Below are 26,264 nucleotides of genomic sequence, written 5' to 3'. Positions count from 1 at the left end.
AGCCACCCAGGTGCGGCCCCCCCCCCCCCCCCCCTCCTTCACCTGGTTCTTTGTCATTCTGCCTTCTTCTGCACTGATTTGAATCTTCTTCCCATCCTGGTGTACTGTTGAGTCCCCCAGTGGATCTTCCTGTCTCTTGCCTTACTCTTCTCCAGTCTAGCACCCACACAGCCACCATGGTGTTCTTTGAAATGGGAATCTGATCCTGACACTCCCCTTCTAAGTGTGTTACTGGCTCTCCATCACCTGTAAGGTTTTATCTTGTAAGGCAATTTTAGGGCCTTCATGACTCAACCTGTATCTACTCATTCCAGCATCATCTGTCTGTTTCCTTATATGCACATTATGCTCTAGCACAGCACTGCCCAAATATAATATGAGCCCCATAAATACAGTTTTCTAGTAGCCACATTAAAAATATAAAAAGAAACAAAGCAAACTTAATTTTAATCACATGTTTTATTTAACCCAGTACGTCCAACTGTTATTTCAACATAGGTATAAAAAAGCAATGTCGAGTTCATATGAATAGAAACTGTAATAGAAGTTCTAGGGGTTGGGAGGGATAGAATGGGAAGTTGGTGTTTAATGTGTACAGAGTTTGTGTTTGGGATGATGAAGTTCTGGAAATGAATAGCAGTGATGCTGCTCAACATTGTGAAATGTGGTTAATGCCACTGAGTCATACCCTTTAAAAATGGTTAAAATGGGGGGCGCCTGGGTGGCTTCATCCGTCAAGCGTCCGACTTTCGCTTAGGTCATGATCTCGCGGTTCGTGGGTTCAAGCCCCGCATCGGGCTCTGTGCTGACTGCCAGCTCAGAGCCTGGAGCCTGTTTTGGTCTGTGACTCCCTCTCTCTCTGACCCTCCCCTGCTCACACTGTCTCTCTCTCTCCTAGAAATAAATAAAACATTAAAAAAAATAAAAATAAAAATGGTTAAAATGGTAAATTTTGTGTTACATACGTTTTACTAAAATAAACAAGGTCCACCTTAAAATTGATGTGAAAATTGTCAATAAAATACTTTTACTTTTTTTGTACTGAGTCTCCACCATTCTGTATTTTACACTAGCAGTGCGTGTTCAATTTGCTTGAGCTTTTTCACTTATATGTGCTGCTCCGTGCCATCCGTGCCTGCCCTCTCACACACTGGGTCCCCTGCCTGGAGGGCCTGTCTGCTGCCTACCTGTGCCCCCTGGCCACCTGTGTGCATTCTTTAACACCAGCACCGCTTCCCCAGCGAGCGTTTTTCTGTTGACAGTACCCGCTCTCCTTCCTTCTGGCCACACCGCGCTGTGTGTGCTTCTGTTGTTGGTGCTCTCTCGCTGCACTTCGACTTGCTCACTACATGCACGTCTCCTAGTCCGAATCCTGAATTGCTGAAAGCAGAGGGTACCTTTTAACTCTTTTTACCTGGAGTCTGAGGCAATGTCTGCCTTATTGAAAGTGCTACATACCTGTTTGCTGAACGAATCCTTTGGGTAGAAAAACACCTGTGCAAAACCTCTCCACGTAAAAATGAATTAATACATTTTTTGAATGTTGTCAAGAGTTCCTTCCTATGGAGGGACCCTGCCTGCTCCTTCCAGTTTTCCTGTGAAGCCTTTCTTTTACATGGGCCACACATGACAAGGAATAAGTCAGGAACCTTACCATATGCTTGGGGACTTCATAGCTGAGGGAGCCCTTCTCAATGGAAGCAAATCAGTAATATTTTTTAAAACCTTTTCTACGTTAATGTCACCTTATTTTAATGTTATGAAGTATGGAGATAGTGTGAAAGGCAAAAGTAAATAAAAAAATGAATAAAAACGTGAGAAGATATTTGATATCTTTGAAAACAAAAATTCACCTATCTATGCAAAATGATGTTTAAGCTGAGAGGGAATGCACAATCAAGATGCAGATTGGTCTCAAAGGATAAAACATTTGGCTGAAACAAACAAGACAAAGTTTAAAAGAAAGAAATGTAAAGTTTTGGATTTAAGTGTTAACTATTAATTACAAGTATATAAAGGGAGGAACTCGGTTTGGTATCAGTGCATTTTAATTTACCACAAACTTTATATGACCCACCATTGGGTTTCTTCTACTGAAAAACAGATCATTTGGTACAGCATTCATAAAATATAGGGTCCAGACACTAGGAAGTAATAGTACAAGTGTCATCCACACCAGCTGGACCCTTTCACAAGTACCGAGTACCAACCTGGGTGCCACATTTTAATAGATACATTGACAAACTTGGAGGTGTTCACAAGTATCCGCCCACAGCAATGACCTTCCCAGATCACAGGAAGGCCGCTTGGATTAAGAAGAATGTTTGAAGGGGAGTCGTAAGAGCTGTCTTCACATATTTCACAAGCTCTGAGGAGGGAGCAAACACTGTTGTCACTGCAGAGGCCAGACTGCACATCAAAAAGCGCAATTTCTAAGTAGGAAACTTTTGCAGAATACAAGGACTTTCAACAAAAACTCCTCTTAAGGTACTGAACTCTGTTCCTGGAAGTGTTCCGATAGAGACCAGGTTAAGGTCTGTTAAGATTAGCACGGAAAGGAGTTTTGACTTGTGCAAGAGTTTAATTTGGCTTCTAAATTTTAACCCTATGATTCTTTCTTTTCCTTTAAATAGGAGTTCTGTGGTATATAGTAAGAACTGACATTTATTGAACCCTAATGTCCTAACCAGTCCTGTGTTGTGGAGACTATCTTTCCCATTTTACCCGTGAGGAAACTGAGACTTAGAGAAGTTCAGTGAATTGCCCAAGTTATACAGCTAGCAAATGGCAGGGGCTGAGTTTGAACCCAAGGCATTTGACTCTAGGGCCCACCTCCTTACCTCTACCTGAAGCTGCCCCTGAATACGGTAACATATTTGTTTAATTCATTAAAAATGTGATTTATTTCTGGAATATAACCATGTCTTAAGTGTTAAGTGGGATACTTACACAACCTATCTTTTAAAAATCATGAATTTAAAAAACTTGTACTTTTCTAATTATGAATAAATAAACATACTTGCATAGAATTTGAAAAATCAAAATTGTTTATAAGCCTGCTACCCTTAGGGTTACTACTGTTATCAGTTTGATGTTCAATTACTGTGTCCAGTTTTAAAAAAACAAACAAAAATAGCAGATTGCTTCAGTCAGGGTCAATGTTGAGGCGCTGAAGACTTTGGACACCAGAGCATGCCCTTCGAGAGGCATCTCTGTCTGTTTGGGATGCAAAAATAGAGCACCACAGACTGGGTGGGTTATAAAAAACAGAAATTTATTTCGCACAGTTCTGGAGCCTGGAAGTCCAGGATCAGGGTGGTGGCCTGGTCGGTCCTGTTAAGAGCCCCCCTCCACAAGGCAGACTCTCCACGTGGCACGTGGCTGAGATCGGAGAGAAGCAAGCTTTCCAAAGGGCGCTAATCCCATCTATGGGGCCTCCACCCTCATGACCTCACCTCATTCTCATCAGCTTCCAGAGGCTCCACCTCCTAATACCTCACCGTAAGGCATGGAGTTTCAACATACGAGTTTTAGAGGGGCACAAACATTCAGTGTATAACACAAGATTTGAGTTTTCTCACTTCTAGCCTAATATTGAACCACAATGCTTCTCTAGAGCATCGAGGCTCACTCAGTAAGGGGAAGAATACTTTCTTCACTGGAATAAACAGATTTTTGTAATATGATAATTGAAATAGAGACATTTATCATAAAATACAATACCTTGAATTGAGTTTTATTCATTTGATGAATATTTATTGTTATCAGCTCTGTGGCAGTTGCTGAATATAGATATAGATAGATATAAATATAGACATAGATACAGGTATAGATATAGACATAGACATAGATATAGATATAGATATATCCAAATATAGTATTGAAGAAACCAGATAAGGTCCCTGTTTTCATGGGGTTTATAATCTGGTGAGAAAGACAATAAATAAATCAATAGTTATTCATCAGGCAGGCCAACAGGAAAAAATCAGAAACATCACTGAATTTTGGCAAATGTGTACACCTGGGTAATCCAAGCTCCCATCAAGACATGGAATGTCACACAATTCTAGATAGTTCCCTCTTGCCTGAAATGCTCTTCCCTAGAATTTTTCATGACTGGCTCTTTTTTTGATACCCAGTGCTCAGCTTAAATGTCTCTTCCCTGTAACTCACCCTACCCCCCAGAGGCAGCTAGTGTTCAGATCTTTTTCTACCATAGATTAATTTTAGTTGTTCTGGAACTTTATATAAATAGAACCATACAGTATCTCTTTTGTATCTGACTTCTTTCACTCAGCCTAATGTTATTTGAGAATTGATGCATGTATCAGTAATTCATTTCTTTTTGTTATTGCCATGTAGTAGTCCATCGTGTGTGTGTACCAAGTGGACTTTTTCTAGGGTTTGGCTATTATGAATAAAGCTGTTATGAGTGTACTTATATAAGTCTTTCTGTGGATAGATTTAATTTATCCAGCTTGGAACTCAGAGGACTATACTAAATCCGATGACTTCCATCTTCCAACTCTTCATTACGTGGATGTTGAGATTCTCAGTCTGTCCTCCCTCTCTCTGCTGTGTTTTCTACATCTTTCTCTCTGCACTACATTCTGGGTGAGTTCCTCAGATTTATCTTCAATTTACTAACTTTCTCTGTCTGATCTACTATTTAACCTGTCTGTTGAATATTGAACTTTTAAACAATTTTAGCAAATATTTTTCGTATCTAGAATTTCTACTTTTTGTCATCTCCTGTTCATGTTTTAGATTTTATTTTCCTAATTTCGCTGAGTGTCATTAAAGTTCCTTTTTCAGATTTCAGGTATGGATATTTTTGTTTGATTCTTCTGTGAAATATTTTTATTGGCTTTAGGGTTTTGGGTTTTTTTTTTAAATTTTTGTTTTGTTTTGATTCATTTGTGAGTGCTTTTCTAGGGACTGCTGGTCTGTTAAAGTACACTCACATACACTCACATAAACACATTTTCGTTTTTTTGTTTTTCAATTTTTTTAATGTTTATTTTTGGTAGAGACAGAGACAGACAGAGGGTGAGTGAGAGATGGGCAGAGAGGGAGACACAGAATCCAAATCGGGCTCCAGGCCCTGAGCTGTCAGCACAGAGCCCGATGTGGGACTTGAACTCACAAACCATGAGATCATGACCTCAGCCAAAGGTGGACACTTAACTGGCTGACGCACCCAGACACCCCTTAGTTTTAGTTTCTTTAAAACTTAAGAGTTTTGTTTTGTGAGGATAATGTGAATTTGGGTGCTATACTGCTTCGCAGCATAGGTGTGAAAGTCTGCCTTCTCATGAGGAGCTCTGTTCATACTCTCAGCCTTGGGCAGGTGGCTGGCCTGGACCATGGTAGGTGAACCCGTTCAGTTTCCTGTTCATGGACGAGGCAGCGCTTCCCAGATCCCAGCTGTGCCCTGGGCCTGTGGCCTAGACTTCTGGCCAGGGAGTGACGATAGAGCCCAGGCCTGGGGCTGTCCCCCTCCCCGTATATCCCACCCACTGTGGGCTCCCTGTTTCCATTACTGGCAGCTGATGGTTTTCCTTCTTCTTTTTGAGTTTAACTCTGTATTAAAATTTTATCCTTTTGATGTTTTCTCCAGAATTTTGTATTGTTTCAAGTGGGAAAGGGAAGGGTTTTTTAAAACATCTTCTCAGATTATTTTAATGAGAAATTTGTGCAAATTCTTTAATCTTATTAAGCCTTCAGTAAAAGTCCTGAAGAGAATACATGAGTACTTAGCACTTAGTACTTCTGCAATAAAGTATGTTAAAAATAAGACAGCTATTTTATTATTTTCACTAGCAGTGTAATAATTGTGTAATTTCATTTTTTATCCACCCCATTAATCCATGCCTACATGATTGTAGCCCAGGGTTGTTGTAAATATCAAATTATTAAAAAATAATTGTTATTGGGTCGCCTGGGTGGTTCAGTCGGTTAGGCATCCAACTCTTTTTATTTTTTTTTAATGTTTTATTTATTTCTGAGAGAGAGAGAGAGACAGATAGCATGAGCAGGGGTTGCAGAGAGAGATGGAGACACAGAATCTGAAGCAGGCCCCAGGCTCTGAGCTGTCTGCACAGAACCCAACGCGGGGCTCGAACCCACGATCTGTGAAATCATGACCTGAGCTGAAGTCGGATGCTTAATCGACTGACCCACCCAGGTGCCCCTAGGCATCAAACTCTTGATCTTGCTATGATCTTGGGGTTTGTGAGTTCGAGCCCCACTTTGGGCTCTGTGCTGAGAGCACAGAGCCTGCTTGGGATTCTCTCTCTGTCCCTCTCTCTTTGCCCCTCTCCTGCCAAAATAAATAAACGTAAAAAAATTATTATTGAAGCTTTGAAAAATGATAAAAATAGTACAAATTCAGTGGGAAACTCTCAGCCATAGAGAAGTGTAGGCAGTGTCCAGCAGGTCAGTGTGTCTCTGGGCAGTACAGATTTTAGGCCAGAGTCCACAGAGTCCGTGGGGCCCAGAATGTTTTTGTTTGGTTCACACAGTGAATTTGTTGCTGACACTTAAAAATAGTGACATTTCACCTAAAATTTATATACCTGACTTCTTTTGAATAACGGAGTTATGTCACTACACTGGGTCTGCTTCCCACATGGAATCAATTACTTTGTGCCAAATGGGGTCTGTCCCCTGATTGCGTGACTGAGGCTAACAGCCACTTACCATTTATTGTTACACATTTACTGTCGTTATGTAAGTAGTACAGAAATAGTAGTGTATATCCATTTCTCTGTCAAAACTAGGAAAGCAAAAGGTAGATGGAGAAAACCCTGTGTTATAGGAGAGATGGAAGAGACTGTTAACATGGAGTTTTCCTGACTGAAACGATCTGCCATTCTTATTATTTTTTAAATTGTATAAAATAATTGAACATCAAACTGATAACTGGTTGCCTAAGGGTAGAAGGATTATAATTTCTTTCGATTTTTCAAATTCTATACAAGTATGTACATGTTCCAACGCCCTGTTAATCCATGATTAAGTGAGCTCTGGGCAGCTGGTAGAACGCAGGGGCGAGTTCTTGGCTGAGAATGAAGATAGAGAAAGTACCAAAACGAAAAAGTTAAATATCACTTTTTCCATGTGGGAATTTGTAGTCCTTTTTTTTCTTTTTTTTAGTTTGTGGACCCATGGATTATAAGTGGAGCACTTTTTTGGGGAAAACATGTTTCCATACAGGTTTAAATTCAAATTCTGCATATACATATATCATTGCCATTTGTTTTACAGATTGTGGAATTACTGTTATGCTTTCCTAAACCGCAAAAAAGCTGAAGATGTCTAGATACTTAACGGCTTTGACAGTGACCACCCTCGTCGGTGTGGCCGTGGGGGGGTTTGTCCTGTGGAAAGGCATCCGGCGCCGGAGAAGCAAAGCGAGCCTTGACCCCTGGCAGCAGTGGCGGCAGCAGCAAGCCCCGGGCAGGAGGGAGCAGCCCCCCCCAGCAGACGACCAGCTGCGCTCCGGTGCCCCCGGAGCCTCCTGGAAGGAGAAGATCCTCAAAGCCAAGGTGGTGACTGTGTCTCAGGAAGCAGAGTGGGACCACATCGAGCCCTTGCTTAGGAGCGAGCTAGAAGATTTCCCAGTACTTGGAATCGACTGTGAGTGGGTAAGTTAAAAAGCAAAAATAAACCATGCAAATCTTGTCTGCTTTTCTAACTAGGGACCTTGAATAGTCAAGTCGAGGATAAGATTAAAGGAGAATTCGCTTGTTCTCAACTAGCTCATAAATAGAATTTAGCAGAAGGAGAAGCTGCTTCTCTTGTCAGGAGAGGAGAATGCTTATAATCGTGGGGTCTGGAGTGAGACAGACCTGTACGAGTCCCATTTTGACCACTTCTTTATCCTGTGACTCGGACAAGCTACTTACCTTCTCAGAGGCTCATGAACAAACATCCCTGTGTTTGTCATAGGGATGCAATGGTAGCTTCCTCCCAGAGCCTTTCAAAGGATTCAGATTGACAAGCCCTGTAAAAGGTGCGGCATGGTTTTCACTTATAGTAAATGCTCATACAATATTAGCTACTATTAATATTTTTAATAGTATTTTCGTAAGGATGCCATGAAGAAGTTAGTTAAGGAGGTCTATTTAAATGGGAATTACTATACAAGGTAGCATTTCAAGAGATAACATTAAAATTTGATATCCTGTTTGCTCTCAGCCAGTACTTTGCTGTTTGTTTGCAGCATCTCATTTCATTTCCACAGTAAATCCTGTGTAGGAGATTCTGTTGTTACCTTCACTTTACAGATAGGAGGAAAGAGGCTCAAAAAGGTAACCGCTGTCTGAGCCCAGGGCTTTCCTAACCATCTGGTTAGTTTTTCTAATAGTTCTTCTTTGGGGAGAGCTTTTACTTAGTTTAATGAGGATCAGAGGGTACATTTCTTCCTCCCTCCTTCTGATTCACAGAGTGAACTTTAATCTCCATGAAACAGAAGATGTTACAAAACTATAAATAAATCGTAGTTATCATTTCTTGTTGATGTTTGTCTTATCTGAGATACGTAGAGTATGGCCCAGGGCCAGGAAAATATAATCAGAAGAGGCCCTAAGGAGAATGGCTGCCACATAATCGGGTCACAGAATGGTAGAGGGTCTGCCAGATGCCAGGGATGACCACGAGAACACTTGACAGTGTGGGAAGGGTTTAGTCCTCACACAAGGCCTGACACCTGCTCAAGGTATTTCATCCTGTCAGCAGTAATAGTTGTTTCTACCCGTGAGCATGGGCCAGCAGGACAGGAGGGACACTTCTGGTCTATTCTGTATAAGAAATTATATCATTTTAGGAATATTTAGTCCAACAATAGTAGAAGAACACATCACTAAACAGTGAGCTTTGGTAGATTAGGAACATTCACTTTTGCCAAACACCTTGATTTTCTAACTAAGTGAAGTATAACTGCTTCAGCGGGGTAGCCCGAAGTGAGTGGTTAGTAATAGCAGTTGATTTAAGAAGAATGTTTAATTACTGTAGCAGAGATGTGGACAAGCTGAAGTGGCAAATAATCCAAAACCCACTTCATTTTGGCTTTGGATAAGTATGAAGTCATGCTGGATGCCACATCTTCAGGTGTGATTACGTTTCCCTGTTTGTTGCCACAGAAAAGCTTTATGAAGAAAACTATTTATTTCTTGGTCTCTCCATTCTTCCATTTGTATTTTCCTTTCTCTCTCTTTTTTAAAGTTTTTAATGATTATTTATTTTTGAGAGACAGAGCGTGAGCAGGGGAGGGGCAGAGAGAGAGGGAGACACAGAATCTGAAGCAGGTTCCAGGTTGTGAGCTGTCAGCATAGAGCCCCACGCGGGGCTCAAACTCCCAAACTGTGAGATCACAACCTGAGCCGAAGTTGGACGCTTAACTTACTGGCTACTCAGGCGCCCCTCCATTTCTTGTTTAGTCACTTTTGTGTGCTTGTTTAGTTATTATTTTTGTTCTTGTCTAATACAGTGATTTACTAAAATGTTTACCTTTTTCTTTGCTCATTTTTTTCTTGTATCTCAGACCTTCTTTTTAGGATCATTTTCTTTAAGGTCATTCTTTAGAAGTTTATTTCTTCAAGGCTCATTAAACTAATTGTCTTTGTTCTTGTTTTGAAAGTGTCTTTATTTTGCTTTTAATTTGAAAGAAAGATATTTTCACTAGATACAAAATTCTAGCTTGGCAATTTATCATCATTTTCAAGACAGTATTCTGTTGTCACCTGGCTTTTGTTGTTGCTGTTTAAAATAACTCTCGGTCTAAGTGTTGATTCTTTATAGGTAATCTAACTTTCTGTAGCTCCTTTTATTATCTCCACTTTGAGTTTATGGTTCTGAAGATTCAGTATGAGTATGAGCTAAGTGTTCTTTCTATGTTTCCAATATGGGATTCTGAGAGATAGGTGGAAATGAGGATTGGTATCTTCTACCAATTTTTATTTCATTATTGTTATTATCTTAAACAAATTGCATTTTCTTTTTTAAAGCTTATTTATCTTTGAGAAAGAGAATGTGTGAGTGGGGAGGGGCAGAAAGAGAGGGAGAGAAAGGATCCCAAGCAGGCTCCATGCCATCAGGGTAGAGCCTGACACGGGGTTTGAACCCACGAACGGTGAGATCATGACTTGAGCTGAAATTGAGAGTCAGACACTCAACCAACTGAGCCATCCAGGCACCCCTCTTCTATCAGTTTTTGAATTCCTTTTGACAATTGTCTTTACTGTTTGTTCTTCTTCTCTCCCCACCCCGCCTTTTCTTTCTCATCTTCTCCCTCCTCTTCCTTCTTTATTCCTGTAATTTGATCAGCTACATTCTCAACTTTTATACTATCCTACATATCTGGTAATCTCTTTTATATTTAACATATCATAGTCTCCATGGATTTATTCTGCATGGTTTCTTTAGGTCTCTTTTACAGTCCCCTTTTTCTTTATTTAGTTTTGTCTAATCTGTTTTACTTGCCCCTGAAGTCTTTTTTTTAACCTTTTTATTGTGAAATAAAACACATCAAGAAAAGTGCCTGAAACGAAAATAGCTAAATGATTTATCTAAAGAGAACAGCTGTGTAACTAGAAACTAGGTCAGGAAATAGAGGATTGCTAGTACCCCAGAAGCTCCCCTTCTGACCCCTTATAATCATTGTCCGCCAACAGTTATCATTACCCTGATTTCATAGTATTTACGTTCTTGTTTTTCTTTATACTTTTACTAGTTATGCATGCATCCCTAAGCACTGTAACTTAGATTTGCCTGCTTTTTAAATTTAATAAATGTGAAACTGTCAACTATGTATTCTTTTGTGTCTGACTTCTTTTGCTCCAACATTGTGAGATTTATCTATGGTGTGTGTGACTGTAATTCTTTGCCATATAGTAATCCCTTGTATAAATATATCATGATTCATTTCATCCATTCTAATATTGATGGACATTTGAGTTTGTGGTTTGGAGCTCTTACAAGCAATGTTGCAGTGAGTTTATGGACTCATTCTTATTAGGCATATGTATCTAGGAGTGGAGTCCTGGAATATAGAATTGTGTGTATGTTTAACTTATATGGGTAATGCCAAACTGTTTGCCAAGGCGGTTTTAACTAGTATACCCTCCAATCAGTATTGCACGAGTGTAGCCATTGTTCCAGTTGTTTTCAGAAGTGGTTACGCTGATTTAACCTCCCACAAAGACTGTCTTTGTCTGTATCACATCAGTTGGTACTGGCAGATTTTTATTTATTTTTTATTTTTGTTTATTGTTTTGGTACTGTCAGATTTTTATTTTTATTTATTTGGTACTGTCAGATTATTTTTTTTACTAAACCATTTTTTAATGTCTGTTTATTTTTAGAGAGTGTGTGTGTGCACGCAAGTCAGAGAGGAGCAGAGAGAGAGGGAGAGAAAGAATCTCAAGCAGGCCCCGTGCTGTTAGCACAGAGCCCGACATAGGGCTCCATCCTACAAACTGTGAGATCATGACCTGAGCCAAAATCAGGAGTCTGACACTTAACCGACTGTGCCACCCAGGCACCCCCACATCTTCTTTTTCCACTCGTCAGTTGATAGACATGGGCTGTTTGCATAATTTGGCTGTTGTAGATAATGCTGCTGTAAACATCGGGGTGCATATATCCCTTTGAATTAGTATTTTTGATTCCTTGGATACTGCAATTGCTGGATTATAGGGTAGCTCTATTTTTATTTTTATTTATTTATTTTTAAATTTTTTTTAAAAAATTTACTTCTGAGAGAGACAGCGTGAGCAGGGGAGGGTCAGAGAGAGAGGGAGATACAGAATCTGAAGCAGGCTCCACGCTTTGAACTGTCAGCACAGAGCTCGATGCGGGGCTTGAACCCACGAACTGTGAGATCATGACCTGAGCTGAAGTCGGACGCTTAACCGACTGAGCCACCCAGGCGCCCCAAGGTATCTCTATTTTTAACTGTTTGAGGACCTCCATACGGTTACCAGAGCAGCTGTACTGGTTTGCATTCCCATCCACAATGCAAGAGGGTTCCCTTTTCTCCACATCTCAAGCCAATATCTGTTGTTTCTTGTGTTGTTGATTTAGCATTCTGACAGGTGTGAGACGGTATCTCATTATAGTTTTGATTTGCATTTTCCTTTTTAAAAAAAAATTTTTTTTAATGTTTATTTGATTTTGAGATAGAGAGAGAGAGGTGAGCAGGGGAGGGGCAGAGAGAGGGAGACACAGAATCCGAAGCAGGCTCCAGGCTCTGAGCTGTCAGCACAGAGCCTGACGCGGGGCTCAAACTCAGACTGCGAGATCATGACCTGAGCCGAAGTCGGTCCCTAACTGACTGAACCACCCAGGCGCCCCTGATTTGCATTTTCCTAATGATGAGTGATGTTGATCATCTTTTCATGTGTTTGTTGGCCAGCTGTATATGTCCTTTGGAAAAAATGTCTGTTCATGTCTTCTGCCCATTTTAAAATTGGATTATTTGTGTTTTGGGTGCCAAGTTTATAAGTTCTTGATATATTTTAGAATCTACCCTTTATCAGGTATGTCAGGCAAATACCTTTTGCCTTTTAGTTTTGTTGATAATTTCCTTTGCTGTACTATAAAGTATTCATTTTATTTATTTTATTTTTTGATTGAGCATCATTTTATACTTTATTGATCATTTAGATATCTTCTTTTATGGAGTATCTGTTCAAGTCTCTTACCCCCTTTTTTTTATTTGTCTTTTTCCTACTGATTTATAGGAGTTCTTTTTATATTCTGGGTATGAATCCTTTGTGAGTTAAATGTATACCTTAAATGTTTTCTCCCATTCTGTAAATTGCTTTTACATTATTTTTTTAAGATTGTATTCAAAAAAATTTTTTTTAAGTTTTAGTTTTGTGATAGAGAGTGGTAGCAGGGGAGGGGTAGAGAGAGGGTGGGACAGGGTATCTGAAGTGGGTTCTGTGCTGACTGCAGGGAGCCCATTGTGGGGTTCAAACTCACAAACCTTGAGTTGAGATCATGACCTGAGCCAAAGCTGGGCGCTTAACTGATTGAGCCACCCAGGCACCCCTTAAGAATGTATTTTTAAGTAATCTCCACACCCACCATGGACCTCAAACTCATGACCCCGTGATCAAGAGTTACAGCCTCTAACCGCTGAGCCAGCCAAGCACCCAGCCTTTACATTCTTTTTGATGTTATCTTTTGATGATCAGAAGATCTGTATGGTACAGTTTTAAGAAGTCTTTTCGTTCTCCTGGTCATAAAGATATCCTCCTATATTATTTTCTTGGAGTTTTATGGTTTTAATCTTGCACATTTACAGTTCACCTGAAATTCGTTGTGTGAGTGGGGCTGTGAGGTAGAATCAAGTTTTATTTTGTCCTCATATGGATATACACTGGTCCTAGTACCATAAATTGAAGAGATAAACCTTTCCTCACTGCTCAGCTGTGCCCCTTTACCACAATACCTATTATCTGTATGAATAGATCTGCTTCTGGGCTCTCAAATAGCCTATTTTTTTTTTTTTAATTTATTTCTGAGAGAGAGAGAGACATTGTGAGTAGGGGAGGGTCAGAGAGAGAGGGAGACACAGAATCTGAAATAGACTTCAGGCCCTGAGCTAGCTGTCAGCACAGAGCCCGACGCGGGGCTCGAACCCACAAGCTGCGAGATCATGACCTGAGTCGAAGTCAGCTGCCCAACCGACTGAGCCACCCAGGCGCCCCTCAAATAGCCTATTTTTCTATTCTTACACCAGTAATCACAAACTATCTTGGTTACTGTTGTTTATCACGACTCCTGTTATCTAGAACAGCAATACTTGCCATCTTGTTCTTTTTCCAGAACGTCTTAGTCTTAGTTCTTCGTATTTCCTTATACATTTTAGTACCTGCTTTTCAGATTCTTCAAAAAAAAATTCTTGATATTTGATTGAGATTGTACTGCATCAGTAGGTCGATTGTGAGGAATTAACTTCTTAGAATATTGAGTTTTCTAATCTAAGAAAGTTCATTTAGATCTTTAATTTCCCTTAAAAATATAGTTTTCTGTGATTTTGAAAATTCTGTTACAAGTGAAATCTTTAAAAATTTTTTGTGTTTCTGGTATATGGAAATGCAGTTGATTTTTATATATTTATCTTATATTAAGGACCCTTACTAAACTCATTAATTCGAATTACTTATAGATTCTTTTGGATTTCTGTGTACCCTCTTACATCATTTGAGAAATGACAATTTATTTCTTTCCAGTCCTTACATTTTTTGTTTCTTTTCTTGCTTTACTAGGATCACGGTGTTATGTCCAGTAGAAGTGGTGACAGTAGGCATCTCTGACTCATTCCCTATCTCAAAATGACAGCTTTCAGAGGTGCCTGGGTGGCTCAGTTGGTTAAGCGTCTGATTTCAGCTCAAAGCATGATCTCACAGTTTGTGAGGTCGAGCCCCACATCAGGCTCGCTGTTGTCTGCACAGAACTCGCTTCAAATCCTCTGTCCCCCTCTCTCTCTGCCCCTCCTCTGTGCTTGCTCTATCTCAAAAATAAATAAACATTAAAAAAATTAAAAGAATGAATAAAAATTGTAAAAAATGACAGCTTTCAACATTTCATATTGAATATGTTATGTGCTATATTCGACTATGCCAGCATGTGTTTGTAGATCCCTTTACCAGATTAAATACATTGAATTCTATTAATGGTTTGTTAAGAGTTGTTTTTTTTTAAATTATGATTAGATGTTGAATTTTATCAAGTCCTTTTTCTGCATTTCTTGAGATGACTATGTAGTTTTTCTCCTTTATTCTGTTGTTGTGGTGAAATACATTGATGTTTTAATTTCTGGAGTAAATCCAACTTGGTCATGATGTCTTTTTCTTTTTATACATTGCTGAATTCATTTTGCTAATGCGTTTTAGGGGATTTTTTTAAAACTTGGTCATGACTGATATTGGCTTATACTTTTCTTTTTTAGAAATGACCCTGTTTGATTTTGATTAAAAATTATATTGACCTCAGGGGTGCCTGTGTGGCTCAGTTGGTTAAATGTCCCACTTCGGCTCAAGTCATGATCTCACAGTTCATGAGTTTGAGTCCCACACTGGGCTCTGTGCTGACACTCAGAGCCTGGAGCCTGCTTCGGATTCTGTGTCTCCTTCTCTCTGCCCCTTCCCCACTCATGCTGGCTCTCTCTTTCTCTCAAAAATATATATATATTAAAAATTTTTTTAAAGTTATATTGGCCTCAAACAAATTAAGGCTTTCCTTATTTTTCTGTTCTCTAGAAGAATTTCTATAAGATTGTCATTCTTTTTGGGGCACTTGCGTGGCTCAGTCAGTTACACGTCCAACTCAATTTTGGCTCAGTTTGTGATCTCACGGTGGTGAGATTGAACCCTTCATTGGGCTCCATCCTGAGCGTGGACCCTGCTTAAGATTCTCTCTCCCTTTCCCTTTCCCCTGCTTGCACACATGCTCTTTTTCTCTCTCTCAAAAAAAAAAAAAAAAGAAGAAGAAGAAGAAGAAGAAGAAGAAGAAAAAATAAAGATTGTCATTCTTTTTTACTTAAATATTTGATTAGAATCTACTGGTGAATCTGCAGTTATTTTTTTAAGGGAAGTTTTTGAAATATGGATATAATTTTTTGATAGTTTTGGGGATCTTCAGATTTCCTATTTCTTCATATGTTTAAAAAAATTATTTATTTATAACTAAGTAATCTCCACACCCATCATGGGGCTTGAACTCACAACCCTGAGATCCAGAGTGACATGCTTTTCCAGGTGAACCAGCCAGGTGCCCCATCTTCACGTCTGTTTTGATAGATTATATTTTTCATCTAAATCTGCTTTCAAATTTTAAAATTATGGGCATAAACATATTTATAATATCTTCAGGTTGTTTTCCCCAATCTGAAAGATGTCCTTCTTGACATCATTTATTTATGCCTCCCTCTTTTTTCTTGATTACTCCTATGGGCTTATCAATTCAATTAGTCTTTTTGAAGAAGCAACTTCTCACTTTGTTGATCATTCATAAAAAATGAATGTTTTATTTCATTGATTTTTGCTTTTTCTCTCTTATTTTTTTCTTCTACTCGCTTGGGTATAGTTTGCTGTTCTCCATTTATTCTTCAAACTAATTGACTTCCTACTATACTGTGCCATGGAAACTGATCAAGGTGATGCCCTTTTTTGTTTTCTAATCCAGTGGACACTTATTTAATAATCCAGTGTTATTCCAGCTGTCAAAAACACCTGCACAGTTCCTGCATAAGATTTTGTTCTTGGCTTTCATGCCTTCACACTCTTCTGTTTCCTGTCATTCTGATCTCCCTTTTTTCTCACTTCTAAATCTTGAGGTGGTTTAGGCTTAGTCTCTTCTCTGTCCACCCCAGGGACTGCAAACTCACATGCCTACAAAGTCCAGACAGGAAATATAAATGAATGATGTGGAGTGATTGTTTGCATTTTTGAATATTTGCATTTTTAAAAGAAATATGCTTCCTCCCTTTTTTCTTTAAATATAGGGCCTCTGTGATCTATCTTTTATTGTCCTAGTTTTAATAAAGACATGGATCCCAAGAAATATTTCTATTTATTAGAAAAACAGTGGTTATACAAACAATGGCAAATGGAAAATGACAGTGGCTTCAGTATTGAGAAGATATTATAGTGAATTAAAGAATTCACAGTATATATAAATGAGGAAGCTGCTGTATAGTTCAAGCCAAGTGTTGCCAGATTATCCAGTTAAAGCTTTAAGGAGTTTTTTCTAATAGATTTTTTAAAAGTGTGAACTTTACTAATTTTTAAATTTTGGTACAAGTTTTTAAATGAAACCAAAATAATGGAAACCAAAATAATGATAATATTAAACATGTCTGTGGATCAGCAGATGTGTCCATGGACCACAAATTTATGTCCTCCAATCCACATTCTTTTCTTCAGTGATCTCCTCTACTTTATAGCTTTAAATACCATTGATATGCGATGGCTCTTAAAATTACAACTCTAGGGGCGCCTGGGTGGCTTAGTCGGTTAAGCGTCCGACTTTCGCTTAGGTCATGATCTCGCAGTTCGTGGGTTCGAGCACCGTGTCGGGCTCTGTGCTGACTGCCAGCTCAGGGTCTGGAGCCTATTTCGGAGTCTGTGTCTCCCTCTCTCTCTGACCCTCTCCTGCTCACGCTGTCTCTCTCTCTCTCTCCTAGAAATAAATAAAAATATTTAAAAAAAAATTACAACTCTAGCCTTTTATATCCACCTGTCTGCTTGATGTCGTCCCTTCAATGGCTGATAGCCATCTCAAACTTACCATGTTCCTAACAGAACTCTTTTGAGTTTTCTTCCCAAACCTGTATTATCCTTAGTCTTCTCTACCTTTAAGATGAAAATCAGGGAGACATACTCCCCACTAAAGGCTGACCAACAAAAACAATAGGATTGAAAGTCAGACACAAACAGACAATTAGGGTATGCTGAGTTTCTTCCGTGCAACGTACGTAGAAATTCGGAGAAGTGGTTGCAGAAATAGCATACCATGCTACCAGATAGAGGCGTGGGTTTCCACATCCGCCTGAATGACCTGTGGTAATGTACAAGTATGTGTAAATCACTTGTACATGAGGTTTCTGCCATGTTTGAGAAGCTAAAACATGCCTTTCTCTTGGGAAGGTGGGGATCGACACGTTTATCTTTCTGGCTTCTGGCTCCTGCCTGATTTTTTCTGGAGTCTGTGGCTACAGATGTCCTCACTTAATGGATGCAAATAATTGGTGCAACAAAGATTGAACGAAGTGAAGGTCATTTTCCAAAGAGCATTGTTCTACAGGCTGGGCTTGGGCTTCAAGCCGGCCGGAGGTCTACTCCCCCTTTTCCTTAGTATTAACCCTTAGTAGTAGGTTAATCTGACTACTTCTCCGCCTCTCCTCTGCTTCCTCCCTAGCCCAGGCCTCAAGGGTCTCTCATGTAGACCTTTGTGGTACCCTCCTGACTGGCCTCCCAGCTTGGACTCTTGTGTATCTACAGTCCCTCCCCCATAGAGTAACCAAACTGAACTTTTAAAAATGAAAATCAGATCATGTCAGTCCTCTGCTTAAAACCCTTTCATTGCTTTCAGTAAACCGAGGTGTCTTAATTACTTAGCGTACTTAGGGACTTACATGCTTTGGCCTCTCTCTGCATCTCTGATTTGTCTCCTATTCTCTTCCCATCCTCCTATTTTTTTTTTTTAATCATCCTATTGTTACTTGCTGGCCTCATTAAACCTTTATTCTGTCACTAAACATGATAAGCTCATTCACGTCTCAAAGCCATGGTCTAAATTTAACTGAAACATAAACTCTACAGACTAAGAATGCTTATTAGTTAATCTGTTCAAGCCCAGAAGACAGTCCCAGATAATTCTTTACTCTCTGCCGCCATCAAGGGGTCATTTAAAGAATTGTGGGCTTTTCCAAAAAGTTTGTTCAGCTGTGGACTTTTTAAGAATCCTGAAGCCAAAATGGGTTATCCACTGGCCCTCAGAAAAGAGATTCTTGAAACCAATGCTCTCTAAGTGAATCACTGGAATACAGAAAACATTTCCATACAGAAATTTTGTCCAAAGTTTGATGCTTGATGGCATCATTTGTTAAAAGTTTTTACTTTTGTGTATGTTTAGTATTGTCTGTGACATATTAGTATAGTACTACATGTTTATAATGTATAAATGCATATATATATGTATATATAATGTTATGTGTGTCACAGGCATTTTATGAGTTGACTAATCTAAAAAACAAAAATCAGAACACTGGATTAAATAATGCTAATGAAATTTAAATGTATCTTTTTTGTTGTTTTATTAAACATAATGTTGGTAAGCCAAGGATTCCATTTTTTCCCATAAATAGTAAGTGACGTCAAGGCAAAAAGATACAAGGAAGCAAAAGGGGGAAATAGAAATAAAGACTAGATTAGATATCTGATTCTTTAAGCCAAATTGACTCTGCTAAATGCATTATTCTTCCAATTACACATTCCATATAAATTGGGTACCTATTGGAATCGTAAACATTTTAATTCCTAGTGGAAAGACTTTATGTAATACATTGGCTCTTAAGCACAATCCAGAAACAGTATTAAAAAGACAATTTACTATCTCATTATTTATTTAAAGTATTTTAGACAATGGAACACAACTGAAAAGATGTACAGAGATCCAGCCTTAGGAATTTGCAGTGAATATTATATGAAATTAACATGCAAAATATTAGAAGAAGAGATGTATGGCTTTTTTCTTGGAGAGCTGGTATATGGAGGAAGGGACTTCTTCACTAATTAAAAGGTAATTTAATTTAGCCACATCTGAATGAATCGTTATAGAACAGGAACAAGTAGTCAAGTTTCTGGTAGGTCTTTTTTGACCTTGGCTAAGTCCTAAGAAATAGACACATTAGAAATCAAACTGGCGTGCTTTCACTTGATGATATGGAAATAACCCTCACTGGTAAAGCACTGCATGAGAAGGGAAATCCTAACCATTTTGTGAGTTGCGTCATGGTTTTACTTAGTGAAGTAGAAGTCAAAGATAAGGGCTCTCTGGATTTTGTTTTTAACAGCAGCTCTGTGATCTTAACTCTTTCCTTTCGATGGTTTTGGTGACCTCACCTCCGAAATATCCTACCTCTGATTACTTGTAATACTTTGAATCACTCCTTTGATATTTACCATGTAGTTTGTGTGGATTGTACCCTACCAATAAGGCTCTAATCCCTAAGGCAGGTTCCATCTCTCACATAACTTTATATCCACGGCGGCATCTGGTGCAGTGCGTAGGCCTCAGACATGGCAGTGAGACAACTGCATTGCCCAGAGCAGGGTTCCCCACTGTGAGTATTTTAGGCTGATTCATTGTCATGAGAGCCTGTCCCATACATTGTAGGATGTTTGGTAGCATTCTGGCCTCTACCTGTTAGATACTTGTGCACCCACCCCCCAAATTATGACAACCAAAAATTTCTCCAGACATTGTCATATGTTCCTGGGGTGTGGGAAGGGGGTGCAAATGAATCTTGGTTGAGAACTCCCCTTCCAAATTTGGGAATTGGGGTTCTAGTCCTAACTTTGTCATTATCCCTCCTTGTTCAGGCAAACTGCTTCACCTGTAGGTCCTAATTTTCCTGTCCTGGAAAATGAGAAGGATTGGAATTTATTGGATGTTTAACCTGGGTTCAGTGAATAGCTTTAGAGGACTTTTTAATAATGTGAATTTTGTGTGTAAATTTTTCTGGGAATGACTTCTTAGCTTCCAGCTTTTGTCTCCAACTTACCTGTTACCTCAAAAAGATTAAAACTAGGTCAGTTAGGGGTGCCTGGGTGGCTTAGTCGGTTAAGCGTCCGACTTTCGCTTAGGTCATGATCTCGCGGTTCGTGGGTTCGAGCCCCGCGTCGGGCTCTGTGCTGACTGCCAGCTCAGAGCCTGGAGCCTGTTTCAGTCTGTGACTCCCTCTCTCTCTGACCCTCCCTTGCTCACGCTGTCTCTCTCTCCTAGAAATAAATAAAACATTAAAAAAAAAAAAAACTAGGTCAGTTAATATAAAGTTATTTTCATCTCTTAAGATATAAGGATTGTAGCTTAGGCTCAGTATAGATTTTTTTTCTTAGCACCATTTGTGAGGATAAAACGCTGAGAAAGCACCTTGGGCTACCAGGATTTATTATATTGGCAGGTACCACTTACTTCTGGTACTGTGTTTCCTACCTCTTTTCAAAAATTGGATCTTGAGGCAGTAACGATAAGGTAAATGAGTAGGTAAGGTAAGGTAAGTAAATAAGGTAAACGCATGCACGTTGGAGAGTCTCGGTAATGAATAGGATGTGTTTATCATTTGGCGTTCTACGTAGTTTTTTTTCACCTAGACTTTTAAAACCAGTATGTTTCACGTGACTTGGACACCACTCCTCTGTGTCACCGTTTATGGACTACTCACATTTCAGGCCCACATTTGGGCCCTTAGTAACTGTTGTTTAGGCTGCTGCTTCACAAAGTTCCTTGTGCTTGTTAGCATCAGCTCATCCTTCGATTTGAACCAAAATTTGGCCGGCCGCTTCCTTTGGGGAGTTAAGGAATTACTTCTTAGCCTTTCTTTTGCCAGTTTCATGTTGTACTTGGTGCTGTGGTGGGGCACGAACTGTGACCCTGTTTTCCTCTGTTGCAGGTGAATTCGGAAGGCAAAGCCAGTCCCCTGTCACTCCTTCAAATGGCCTCCTCCAGTGGCTTCTGTGTCTTGGTTCGCTTGCCAAAGCTGATCTGTGGTGGAAAAACGCTACCAAAAACATTATTGGACATTTTGGCAGATGGCACTATTTTAAAAGTTGGAGTAGGATGTTCAGAAGATGCCAGCAAGCTGCTGCAGGACTACGGCCTCGTTGTTAAGGGGTGTGTGGACCTCCGGTACCTAGCCGTGAGGCAGAGGTATGCTTTGTATTAGTGCTTCCATCTCAGATACTTTAGCAAGGTGTGCAGATTACTGAGAACACTAATGAAGCACTGACATTTTTTAGAAGCCTAGAGGCTTCTGAGACACATACAAACTTGTGAGGAAGTATTCCAGTTTCTGAGAAGACTTTAGTTACCCAGGAATGGTTTTTTCAGATGAAACATCGATAAGGTGCCACCCTGAGCTACATGTTGTAAGCTGATGGCCCACTGGCTAAATTAAGACTGTAGATTTTGGTTTTTTCCCATATGATATATTTGGGGATTTTTCATTTAAATCTAGAAGATTTAATGTAAAAGTCTGTATTTTGGACTTCTTTTGAAAAATTACATGGTTTGACTATGGGAGGTCAAATGGTTCTAGATGGTAACAGGTCCTGGGAAGCAGTTGGCCTCCTTAGATGCGCCTCCTCTGTTGAGCTCATCCTAGTAAGCATTTGAGTTTGCAAACCCTGCTTTAGGCCAAAAAAATGGTGGTCGTCCTAATCCTTTACTGGGAGGAAGAGAGATTTCCCTTTCCCTTGGAATTCCGTTCGTACAGAAATTCTACCCTAACTTGTTTGTCAGGGAGTCGGAAATATCTTCTCATGTATATATACGGGTCCTCATTTCAGGAATGTGGAGTGAAGCAGCCTCTGTCCCTGCCTCACATGACACTGACATTAAAACTCTGGAGGATTTGGTAGACTAAGAAGAGGCCTGATTAAAATCTCTTCTTATCGTAATTTTTTAGTATAAAAAAGGAAGTTTTAGTTTAGTTTAGTAGTTTGGCTTATGTAAATAAGACTCTTGTAATTTTTTAAAGTAATATATTAAAATATTTACGGTAAAAAAATTTTAAATCTGTAGAAGTATTTGGAGGGTAACAGTAAAAGCCACCATTCACCAAGCCTTCCTCCGTGGGCCCTGCCTCCCCAGAGGTGCCCACTGTCACTCTCTGCTGTGACAGGCGGTGGGTATAGTAGTTAAGAGGGTTTTTGTTTTGTTTGTTTTGCTTTGTTTTTAATCGCTTCTCGGCCTTTTGGCTAAGATCAAGTGTTGTTTTGCTTTGTTTTAAATAAATTTTTATAGGGGCGCCTATGTGGCTCAGTCAGTTAAGCGTCCAACTTTGGCTCAGGTCATGATCTCGCAGTCTGAGTTTGAGCCTTGCATCAGGCTCTGTGCTGACAGCTCAGAGCCTGGAGCCTGCTTCGGATTCTGTGTCTCCCTCTCTCTGCCCCACCCTGGCTTACACTCTGTCTCTTTCTGCCTCTCAAAAATGAATAAATGTTAAAAATAGGTAAATAAACAAATGAATACATAAATAATTTTTCATAAATAAATTGTTATTAAAATTTTTTTAATGTTTATTTTTGAGAGAGAGAGAGAGAGAGAAAGCATACAAGCAGGGGAGGGAGAGAGAGAGAGAAAGGGAGACAGGATCTGAAGCAGACTCCATGCTGACAGTACAGAGGCCAACTTGGGGCTCAAACCCACAAACCAAGAGATCATGGCCTGAACTGAAATCTGACACTTAACTGACTGAACCACCCAGGTGCCCCTCGCAGCAAAGAGCTGACCCTGGAGGGGGCTGTGGGCTGGCCACTTACCAGCGGCGTGGCTTCGGGCAAGTTCCTGAGCCTTGCTGTTCCTCACTTCCCTCTTCTGCAGCAATGATTATGTTCCCTCCTCCTAGGACTGTTGCAAGAATTACATGAGTTAAACTGTGTAAAGAGGGGCGCCTGGGTGGCTTAGTCAGTTAAGCGTCCGACTTTCGCTTAGGTCATGATCTCGCGGTTCGTGGGTTCGAGCCCTGCGTCGGGCTCTGTGCTGACTGACAGCTCAGAGCCTGGAGCCTGTTTCAGAGTCTGTGACTCCCTCTCTCTCTGACCCTCCCCTGCTCACGCTGTCTCTCTCTCTCCTAGAAATAAATAAAACATTAAAAAAAAAAAAACTGTGTAAAGAGTCCAGAAATAGTGTTTCACACAGAGACAGTGCTGTGTAAATTTCCGCCATCACTGTCATTGTCTTCGTCACTGCCATCTTCAGTGCTATCATCCGACTGGTTTGTCCTTCCACATCTCTGTGGGATATAGTCCTCTCTGATACTTAGAAATTAGAGGGGCACCAAATTCTCTGTTTGACTGAGCACAGAATGGTCACATGTCACGATGAGAAGTTGGCCAAAACTAAATATTACCATGAACTTCTCTGGAAATAAGAATGAAGTATTTATCAGGCCTTTCGGTGTCTAATGAAATTTTACTAAAAATGTAAAAATCATTGTTTTATTAAAAATGTTAGTAAGTTTAAAGTTTTTGGTATTATAGTTTAGGAAATTTGACATTATGTGCAAGAATTATAAAGATATAAAGTGTTGTATGTAAAGATTTGGGAATCTTTCCTAGTGAAATTTTGAAATGGCAAGGTAGCATCTTGTTTTTAATTCATCCTCAAGAAATGTGAGACCTTTCCAAACAGGACATTTAAAAAAAGATTAATGACCTAAATGGAATTAAATAGGTTAAAAACAAAGTACTGTCCATCAGTGAGGATAATGATCTCAAGAATTGTGGAATATCTATGCCTGAAAAATTACATGGCTATTAAAAAGAATGAAATAAGTATATTTATACTTATTATCATGGATGGAAGTCTCTGATACATTAATAGAGCAAGTTTACAGCAAAAACAAAAACAAAATTCAAAAACCAGTATCTCCTCCTCCGCCTAACCATCTGTCTATTTGTGCACAGGAAAAGTCTGGAGGGGCCACAGCATACTGTGGACAGTAATCATCCCTGAGGAGAGGAAGTACGGGGCAGTGGGCTTTCACCTTTCACCTGCTAGGCTTCTCTGTTGTCTGAACTTTTAATAATAAGTATTTATTACTTTAAAATTTCTAATAAAACAAAAGAAAGGTTCATGTCACCCCCAAATCCTTAATTTTCACTGATTGAATAAGGACATTATGTATTTTCCCTGAGTATGTCTGGACCTGTTTTTGCTTTTTAATCAGTGCTGCCTTTTGGGGGTAATGAAATCCATCCATTACTGCTTGTTTTTGTAGAGAAAGGCTTTCTTTTCTTTATCATTGTAAGGATGTCGTTTCCTCCAGTACCTGAGGGAGTCCTGCGTGTCGTATCCGTGACGTGCACCCCCACCGCCAGACTTCCTGCCTTAAACTTCTGGTCTCTCACTTGGTGGCCAGGACGTCACCTCCACTTGTGTAGACCAGTGTGTTCTTAATTTCACATTTATTTCCTGTTAAGAACCTCCAATCCTTGGACAAATCAATTTTTCCACCACCCTGCAGCTATTTTAATCATAAAGTGTTTGAATGACAGAAAGGTTATTTGGGGTTTTTTTTTTTTTGTACCTTTGTACCTTCATCTGCTCAATGAAAATAGCATTATCATTTTTTCAAATTTGAAAAGGGACTATGTAAACACTAGCCAATTCAAATATAGAAAAGTATAAAGAAGGTCTATAATCACCATAAATCCCTAACATATGATTGATATCTTTCTAGTTATCCCTTTCTGCTTTGTCCCTCTCTTACCGGGAATCACACACACACATCTGTTATGTATATGTATATATTTACATGAACGATATCATGTGTTTTCTCCCACAGCCTCTTTTTACTTAACTAATATGTCAACGACATCCTTTTTTTTTTTTTAATGTTTATTCATTTTTGAGAGACAGAAAAAGAGACAGAGCACGAGTGGGGGAGGGGCAGAGAGAGAGGGAGACACAGAATCTAAAGCAGGCTCCAGGCTCTGAACTGTCAGCACAGAGCCCGATGTGGGGCTTGAACCCAGGAACTGTGAGATCATGACCTGAACTGAAGTTGGATGCTTAACCAGCTGAGCCACCCAGGTGCTCCATTCTTTTTTTTTTTTTTTTTTAAGGCTTATTGTATTTATTTTTGAGAGAGAGCGTGTGAGTGGAGGAGGGACTGAGAAATAGGGAACAGAGGATCTAAAGCAAGCTCCACGCTGCCAGCACAGAGCCCAGTGTGGGGCTCGGACTCCCGAACCATGAGATCATGACCTGAGATGAAATCAAGAGTCGGTTGCTTAATTGAGCCACCAGGCGCCCCCTGCTACAATCTTTTTTTAATAGGTGTGTAGAATTTAATTGCATAGATATTTAACCAGTCTTTTGTTGATGGGCATTTACCAGTTCTTTGCTACTATAAATAGTGCTGCAGTGAAGATCATTTTATGTACATTTATTCTTAGGATAAATTCCTAGAAGTGGAATTCTGGAACCAGAGAACTTTCATGGTCAAAATGTTGATAACTGTTTATTGTTAAACTATTTTCCATGAAGATTGTAAAAATGGACAGTTCATGAATTTTAGATCAGACTGATTCTTCACGTTCTGCCAATAGTAGATAATTATTTTTATTATTATTTTTAAAAAATTTTAACGTTTATTTATTTTTGAGAGACAGAGAAAGAACAGGGAAGGGGCGAAGAGAGAGAGACACACACACACACACACAGAATCCGAAGCAGGCTGCAGGCTCTGAGCTGTCAGCACAAAGCCCGACATGGGGCTCGAACCCACGAACCGTGCGATCATGACCTGATCCGAAGTCAGACGCTTAACCGACTGAACCACCCAGGCGCCCTGATACAGTTATTTAAAAAAATCTTTGCAATCTGGTCAGCAAATAGTATATAATTTTTATTTTATTTTGTTTGATGTCTAGTATGATTGAGTATCTACCATCTGTTTTTGGCCATATATGCCTTTTTTGATTTGCCTGTTCTTCTTTTGCCACTTTTTTTTTTTAATA

The 26,264-nt window shown here is 39.5% G+C and overlaps 1 protein-coding gene and 1 pseudogene across 5 annotated transcripts in view; both read left to right on the top strand.

Moving 5' to 3' along the window:
* The window catches only part of EXD2 (exonuclease 3'-5' domain containing 2), an 86,648-nt gene that overhangs the window by 41,710 nt on the left and 18,674 nt on the right, over positions 1-26,264 (top strand). For 4 of the 5 annotated variants that reach the window (XM_077767106.1, XM_077767104.1, XM_077767103.1 and 1 more), the window contains 2 exons: positions 7,270-7,649; positions 21,191-21,447. In XM_077767106.1, the coding sequence (XP_077623232.1) occupies positions 7,317-7,649; positions 21,191-21,447 (590 nt within the window). In that variant the 5' untranslated portion in view covers positions 7,270-7,316. Of the gene's footprint in view, positions 1-4,462; positions 4,615-7,269; positions 7,650-21,190; positions 21,448-26,264 lie in introns of all 5 variants that reach the window. The other variant, XM_077767105.1, reaches the window with a different exon arrangement.
* Positions 22,477-22,625, top strand: LOC144234079 (U2 spliceosomal RNA; annotated as a pseudogene).

Source organism: Crocuta crocuta, unplaced genomic scaffold, assembly GCF_008692635.1.
Source record: "Crocuta crocuta isolate KB4526 unplaced genomic scaffold, BGI_CrCroc_1.0 scaffold55, whole genome shotgun sequence".
In the NCBI taxonomy this organism is placed as follows: domain Eukaryota; kingdom Metazoa; phylum Chordata; class Mammalia; order Carnivora; family Hyaenidae; genus Crocuta; species Crocuta crocuta.
The sequence above is the reverse complement of the archived record's forward strand: the minus strand, read 5'-3'. Positions and strand labels throughout refer to the sequence as shown.